The sequence below is a fragment of the Nicotiana tabacum genome, chromosome 4 (assembly GCF_000715075.1).
Source record: "Nicotiana tabacum cultivar K326 chromosome 4, ASM71507v2, whole genome shotgun sequence".
Classification (NCBI taxonomy): Eukaryota; Viridiplantae; Streptophyta; class Magnoliopsida; order Solanales; family Solanaceae; genus Nicotiana; species Nicotiana tabacum.
The window spans coordinates 30,588,271-30,597,009 of NC_134083.1; the positions used below are offsets into that span (position 1 = coordinate 30,588,271).

Genomic DNA, 8,739 nt, shown 5'->3' on the forward strand with positions numbered 1-8,739 from the left:
ATCCCTAAAACAATTAAGATATTAAGCACACCCGATTATGGCTACAAGTAGTTCATTCCTATCCCTAGGTAGAATCTATAAAGTGAGGGTTAACGTCTCAAGTTCTTGTTAATTAATCTTTCCCAACCCCGAATTATTTTTTCTAAAATCAATCCGAAGTGAATGGGCGAGTCCTAGGGTTAGCTAATCCCTTTGGAAACATTTAAGAACAAGAATAATTAAAGAAACAACAGCTCGCTTCATAATAAATAAAAATCGTTCAATACATAAGCACAACAAGGTATTTAATCCACACTTTAAATATGAATATTTTTATAAATAAGATTTAAGTGTTGAAAATAAATACTACATACTGAGATATACAATACAAAGCAAGGAAATGGAGAAATGAGCATAAAGGAGTAAGAAATTCTCAACCAAAAGCTTCAATTCTTCAAGACCCAAGTGTGTGTGCAAGAACCCTAACTCTCAAAACTTGTTCTCTATAGTATATGGACTTAAAATAAGCCAAAGATGTTCCAAGATATGATTAGATCGTGTATTTGTGGGTTTGGAGTTAAGAAAATGTGAAATGTCAATACTGCCCAGGTGAGAAACCCGTTGACCGCACCTGCGGAAAGATCCTCGCAGGTGCAGCTCCGCAAATGCGGGCCTTCAATCGCAGATGCGTGAATTCAGGGGATTTTGCCTACTCCGCAGATGCGGACATCGTGGCTCAAGTGCGACTCCGCAGATGCGGATAAACCATCGCAGGTGCGAGCCCATATAGAATTCCCTTTCTCCGCAGATGCGGACAAAATTATCGCACCAGCGACTCCGCAGGTGCAGAGTTTTTGCCGCAGATGCGGTCCTAGTGAAGCTTAACTCCGCAGATGCGTCCTTCCAGCTCGCAGATGCGAGGTCGCATATGCGGACAGTGTTCCGAAGATGCGGAATCACTGAAGGATTTTGCACTTTTGTACTCGATTTTGCTCAATTCCGCTTCACTTGAATTCAAGTCTCTTCGTGGCATCATTTACTTGAAAATATAGCAATACACACCATAAACAACCTCACATTATAATTAAAGGACGCAAAATCTAAAGAAAAGAGATTGGAATGAGTGGTAAAATCACCACTCATCAACACCCCCAACTCAAAGCTTTTGCTTGTCCTAAAGCAAATCAAAACCAACAATTCAGTGAGGTTCTACCATTTAAAGCACAAATGGCATTGCTATCCTAAACAAATCACATTCTCTAATTAAGCACCATACTTATGGATTTTGTTGGTACTAATAATTAGGCTCAGGCATGTGAATCTCAACCAAACAACTCCCTCATTCAAAATCAACTTTAAGAAATGCAAAGGAGTTTCAAAATAATCAAGTGACAACAAAAAACCTCAAGAAATGACTCAAAAGCACTAGTCTACTACATATGCTCAATTTACTCATTTCGGGATACATCAATATCACCAATCCATCCTAATTCATATGCCCTCACAAGAAAGAAAGTCCCAAAATTACCATATTTACAATAACAATACAAGGGACAAATGCACAAAGATACTCACTCTCAACACTTTCAAGTGTTACAAAATATCATGCCATAAACTTGCCCTTATTTTAATTCGCCGCCTATTCAAGAACATTCATTTGGAGATCCCATAAGAACTTTTTTAGCTTGTAATGTAGGTTTAGGGAAGGGTAGGATAAGCATTTGGGATACAAGTGACGACACCCTCCTTGAACACAACTCACATTTGTCTTTCTTTTTGCTCTTTGCTTTTTTGAAAACACATCGCCCCTATTGGCATCTAGTTAACAACATAGAACCACCTTAAAGTACCTCTCTAATCTTCTCAAGACTCCATATTTATATATACACATATTATTCTCTCCCTTTTTTTTTTTTTTTTTTTTACTATTTTCTTTTGGAGCTTGATGAACTTCATATGAACAACTTTGAGGTATATGTTTCTACCCTCAATGTACAACCCGCGATAAAATGGGTAACCAAAGGAAAGAAGACGCTTTTAAGTTTTGATATCCATGAGATTAGTCATACTTGCTTTAGAGAGAACTATGTGAAGCAGTTAGGGCCACGAAAAAGGAAAATAGGAGCTGAAATTGTACCTATTCAACCTTTTTCCATATAGCTTTGTAAGCTATTTAGGCAACTAAATCCATTCTTTTGCTACCACAATAATGGAAATATTATCCTTTCTATTACCTCTAAACCAAGAATTGGAACTCTCCAATTTCCATAGAGAAGGAATTAAATTGCTTATTGTTTGTGCTAACACCACACATAAGTTCGATAACACAATCTGCTTGCTAGTTTTGATTAAGATTTTGAATTGCACATGTACAGCCGTGATGGAACATATTACTCCACTTATATTGGGAGGAAAACGGAACAATGAGAAGGAAAAAGATGAAGTATTCTACTGCTGTATAATTCATGCAATAGAATTGATGCATATGTTAACTGTCTCTTTCTCTGCCTTAACCTTTATTTATGAGGAGAAAATAATTTCTTTTGGGAAAAACCTAAACATCCACTTCCTTCCAAATATAGTTAGTACTAGTAGGGATAGCCAGGGCTTCGCCCGGGCCCAACTTAAACAACCTATATGTAAAAATAGCACGGGCTAGTCAGTTTTTGGACTGGTAATTAAAAAATAGTCAGCGTTTGCAAAGTCATTGAAAAATAGTCATTATTTTGCTGCAACACGGACCGGTCCAGCATAATATACTGGAGATTGAAGCACATGTGTATGAATTTTCAGCATATTATGCTGGACCGGTATATTATACTGGAACTCCAGTATATTATTTTGGAGTTCCTGTATATTATACTGAAACTCCAGTATATTATACTGGAATATTTTTCGGATTTTGAACAGTATTTTCGTTCAGATTTATCTTTACATAAAAAGTGAGTAAATTTCGATTACTTTTGAAATTGTGACTATTTTTTAATTATCACTTGTAAATCTGGCTATTTTTGAATTTCTCCGAAACCTATATTGTTTCCTTATACATTGTGTTACTTCTGATTCTCACCGTAATATTTCGACTTTCTCTTTTGAGAGGTCTCACTAATTTTTCAAATTCTTTGTCATGATTTTTTGCAAGTACCAAATAGAAATATATAAAAAACTACTATTGTAAATAAATGTACAGTGACAATATCTGCAAGGACCCAAAAGCAAATCGCACCAAGTTTTTTACCCTTTGACTTTTAAATTTCAGTTTTCAATATCATATAAGTTCGTCAAAAAGTAGATCGAGCTGAGCGTGTTGTGAACTAAATCATCAGAAAGGAAAGACCCTGCAGAAAGTGTGAGCCTAGTTGATCCGCATGGACTTAAAAGGAGTATCCATAAAAATATTTATGATCATTTTTATTTAAAAAATGAGTTGATAACAGTATTGCTGAAGCAGAATCAAGTGAAACTTTATTAAAATATTAGTAGATGAATAGCATGACTTATATAAATACAAGTATTGATAATGAGAGAAGGAGCATACCAATTTACATTTGATAACTTTAGTGAACTTGGTAAAACTATATCTAAAGAAGGCTGCCCAAGATTAAGGACCCGTTTGGCCATAGATTTTGCCAAAATAAATTTAGATTTTATTTGGTAAACACATATTTGGCCATAGATTTTGCCTACATTTTGGCAAAATCCAAAATCTCAAATCCCAAATCCCAAAACCAGCTCAATAGCTAGTTTTGGGCCAAAATATCACTATTATATTTTTTAAAAAATTGTCCCAAACTTTTATATTTTATAAAAGAACCCATAATTTATTATTTTGTAACAATATTGTTTCGTCTTCTCGGTCACCTCATAGTGTATCTATCATGTAGTTCATTGTAAAAATGATAATTTTGTATCAAATTTATTTATGTTCAGGACTATGGTTTGCGATAATATAACGAATGTTATTGATAATTGTACTGTTGGGTATTTGTGATAATTTTTAGAACTTGTGGGTATAAGTCATGTTTCATGTTTTTCCAAAATAAATTTGGGAAATATGTTTTGAAAACTGATGTCCAAACACATTTTCATCTTCAAACCAAACTTCACCCAAATCAGATTTTTCAGAACAAATTTGACAATCTATGGCCAAACGCTAGCTAAGTACATGCCACCTCTATTAATATTTGCAGATGTAAGCCATTTCTTCTCAGAAAAAGCATGTAATTGTATTTCATAAAGAACTCGTCGTATAGAGAACACATACTAACAGGAAAACTCTATCAATATGAGAAGACTATCCATAAGTACGTCAGTCAACATATTCAAAGACACTTTTTTTCCCTAAATCAAGTTACAATCAGAGGACTCTTAGTTTACTGAAAAACTAGTAAATGTATCCGCGCTTCGCGCAGTCGTAAAGGAAAATAAAATATGATTACATAATTAATGTCCTATAAAAGAAACTCAATCTCTACTATTCAAATAAATTCATGACTTTATCATGAACTATTACATTGATTACAACCCGTGAAATGAAAAGGTTAAAGTATGCATTTGGACGTTATTTGGTTGAAGTGTGAAAAACAAAAGTATTTGATCTCCAAATATTATTTCAAATAGCATTTAATAATAGCTATAGCGAAGCCAAAATAATCTTCATGAATGTCAGCTATTCCCGTTTTGAGAATTTTACTGCATTTAATAATGTACCGTTAATCCAAATTTAGCAGTCAACAACAATTCAATGAGTGAGATTAGAATTTTACTGACATCATTCTTATATGGTATAAATAATTTTTATTTTTCTTGTTTTACTTTCTATTTTGGGTACTAAAAAAGCAATAATAAATCATGAGCAACTAATGTCTACAATGGCCATAATTTAGTTTTAATTAGATTACTCTTATAGTGCTGTAACCACAACTTCTAATATTATTAATGCTAAGGCAAAATTACATACAATGTGATTTGATCTTACACATAAGGCCTCTCAATTTGTTATTTTGACATTCGTTCACTTGCCCCTCCTTTGTACTTATACAATTATACAAAAACAAGAATATCCAAAATTCAGAATCTGCAGTGCAACAATGCGAGGTAATAAAAGTGGTATAATCTTTCCTTGTTAGGACCATCGACCAACCACAATATGATGTCGTATGAACAACTAATGCCAATAAACTGCTCAAATAAATCTACGTTGCCAATCCCACAGAGAAGAAAGATGTTTTGGTCATGTATTCTCGGTATTGTTTATAGAAGAACTCGTTCTCACTGATTAATGCAAATGCATCAGAAGACCTAATAATACCGCCATCTGAGGTATAGAATTCTAACATGGATGAAATGACACTTTTTTCCTGAATTCTAGAGTTGACCCAGTCATCACTCCTTCTCATCCTGTTTTTCAAAATGCCTCTGATATGATCATGTCGATGATAGAGGATAATTCCATTTTCAGGGGAGGGGTGATTCCATCTTCTTTCCCTGTGAGTTGCAAAAGCTGTGGAAATAAAAGGTGATTGTAGATCAGTAAGCCAATTAATGGTTATGCACTACATGAAAAAAAAACTGTGAAAGATGTTGGTGCATAAGGTGTGGAAATTAGAAGAATAGGTAAATAAAAATAATAAACTTGTAATCATGCTATTTTAGGAGTATGTTGCGTTTGTTTTTTCTTGAATGGAGTTCTCCACTTGAAAAAAAACTGTAATGCCTATTGCATAACGAAGGTAAGTTAAAAAGTGGCAGTGTAGCTAAACCAATTATTTTCTACAAAGGTTAGAGCCTAAAAACAATGCAGGCAAGAATTAAAAGTTAATCTTCTATTTAAAAACCTAGTTAGAAATAGCACTTCCCTAATTGTCAATACATATAATGATTCATGATCACTTATTTCACATGTACCATTCGATTTTCTTTTCTCTTCACTTAATTATACGTGTCAAAATGCATGAGTCCATGTATGTTTTTCAAAATAACTTTAATGCCGGTACCAATATATAAAACAACAGGGAACAATAACTGAACTACAAATATATCACATGAATAGTAAGGTAAGACCGGGAAAATATAATGAAAGCAAATGTAAATGATCTACATATATCATGAAAGATAAATCCTGATCCCAGAGTCAATTTTATGGTGATCTTTTTTTAGAGAACATCTTTTTTAATTGTGGCAAAAATCTACTTTGATTCTTTTCCAGAAAACAGTTTCGTTTGATTCATAGTAATCAACAAATTACAGCGTATAAAAACTGAATTATAAATGTATCATAATAGCAAGGTACATGTCATGACTCATAAATAGATCGGAAAGACACAAGGAAAGCAAATGTAAATGAATTACATTTGATATATCATGTAAGATAAAATCCAGTTACAATGATCATATAAAAATTAAAGGCCATCCTAAACTGTTCCTGATAATTCCATGAGTCAACCTTATGGTAAAATTGTTTTTGGAGAACAGTTGTGTTCATTTTGGTGAAAGACTACACTGCTTCTTTCCTGGAAATGTTTTAGCTTTAGTTGTAGTAATCTACAAATTACAGGGAAGAAAAATTGAATAACAAATGTATCACAATAGCAAGGTACATGCTTTAAATATTCACCCTTTTAGTTTTAATTCACATCACCAGTATTTCTGAAGGAAATAACAGTCAGTCATACCCAAGTCAGACATACGGTAATGAACCCTAAATGACCATTAAAATATAATCCAAAATTAAACAGCAAAATAAAATAAGTTGTTATAGCATCTTCTTGTAGATACCAAAGTTGAAGGTTTACCGGTGGTGACGAATTTGCGGAAGATCCATCAGAATGGCTGTGAGAGTTCCTTGAACATATGAAACTATAATGGTGGCAAAGAGATGTGGCTTCGCATACCCTCCTGAAATTGAAAAGCCTGATTTTTAGCTTGTCGTTTGTGAATCGGCAGCTTTATTCCTCTTTCATTGGTCTTAACGGAGGTAGAAGTAATTAGTATTGTGAAACGGTGCCTTTTTTAAGTAATAATTGATTTTGTCTTAAAATGTGAGTAGTAAATGTAAAAACAAAAGAGATAATAGATAAATACACTTCTTGATTTATGAGAGGTGCCAACTCATTTTCTCAACTTCTTGATTTATGAGAGGTGCCAACTCATTTTCTCAAGTCCCTCTATTATATATATATATATAGATTGACGACTGCAGTCTTTTACAATAGATAAGAATATGTGACAAAAAAAGAAGACACAATCACAAGTTGTATTTCTTTTACTAAGTTTTTTGCTTTTCCTACAAGAAATGCAACAACAATGTACATACCAAAGAGTACGTTTCTGAACTCGCTATTGGGAATTGAAAAAAATAAACAGCAAATATTATCATCACAAAAGAGAATGATTTCAACATGCACGAGTTTCTCTTCAAATGCTAACTTTTTTCACGTCTCCTATCTACTAGAAGTTGCGCGACCAATCATCTGCAGGTAGAAGTGATTTCAGAGATCATGCAACCAATCATAAGGAACATCAATATTAACGCCTTCCAATATTCCATTCATCGCTTCCCAGAATTCGCTGTTATTTGTCTGATGATCAGCTCCGTGGCCTTGCTCAATCTCAGCAGTCAAAAGTTGATCATATGCTTCTTGTTCCAAGGTAGTCAAATTTGTAGTTGCATCCTCTGTAAGCATGGCCATCATATTATTTTGGTTCCCCCATATGGTAACTTGATTTCCTTCATCACTATTAATCAACAATTGGCTATTCTGGTAATTCAGTCCACTCAAATAATCATCTGGCGCATATTCTGCATGCAACATTGTATTTTCAATGAACTCATTGTGAGTCTCGTTCCCTTGACAAACTGTCGCCGGTTGCAATGTGCAGTAGTCATCATCAGGTCCATGCAACATAGCTTTGATTATTTGAGCGAGCTCTTGTTCATCCATAGAAACTGCATCATCCCTCACTATTTTCTCTCTTATATTCTTCTTGATTCGGCACACAACAATATTCTCCTTAGGAATATTATTTTCTCTAAAGAAATCATCCCCGACGAAATACTCTAGCCAAATTTTGTTATGCTCTCGTTGTTTACTTCTACAATGAAACTTGAAATTTCTTCTAAACCCCACCACAGTTCCCTTACCATTCGTGATAGGAACAATACCTGTTTGGCCTTTCCATGTCCCGTTGGCGCAAGTTCGACGAACCCTTGTATGCTCGCTCTTCTGCTTCTTCAACCGAGTAAAAAAATAGCGAACTTTCTCTTCAGAATTAGAATCAGCTCCAAATATCTCCCATGGTGGCCGATCTCCATAAATATCCGCATGTTGGAAAGGGTATTCACTCGACAAAGTCTCGCCCTTTAGGAATCTTTTCAGAAAGTTGATCAACTCTGCATCAGTTGGGTGAAACCGAACACCCATAATACGCCGGCGTGCAGCTGGTAGCGTCGACATGGCTTTTTCTTGTGTCTGGAGAATCAACCCAAGAATGAGACAAGTAACTACCGCAAAACCCAAAGAGAAGAACTACTGTTTCTCTCGAAGTTCGAAGACAAGAACAATGAAAGTAAACCCTAAACGAATGGCTTGGAAGCTAACTAACGTGAATGCTTAGTGGACTATTTATAGATATCTGATCAGGTTAATTCCAACAGAGAAAATTTAGGAAATAAATTTACTACAGAGGGAAAAAAAGTGTTGATATGTGGCGGAAGGTTACGCGAGCTTGGGACTCAAGTTACTTTCGTTCCCTGAATTT

General features: G+C 34.5%; 1 protein-coding gene across 1 annotated transcript; it reads right to left on the reverse strand.

Annotated features, from left to right (window-relative positions):
• Positions 1-7,469: 7,469 nt before the first annotated feature.
• Positions 7,470-8,435, reverse strand: LOC142179855 (NAC transcription factor 29-like). The gene has a single exon (XM_075250740.1). The coding sequence runs from the start codon at positions 8,433-8,435 to the stop codon at positions 7,470-7,472; it is 966 nt and encodes a 321-aa protein (XP_075106841.1).
• Positions 8,436-8,739: the final 304 nt, after the last annotated feature.

Excerpts from the sequence above, each read along its gene's own strand:
- LOC142179855 (XM_075250740.1), bottom strand. The coding sequence starts at position 8,435 with ATGTCGACGCTACCAGCTGCACGCCGGCGTATTATGGGTGTTCGGTTT.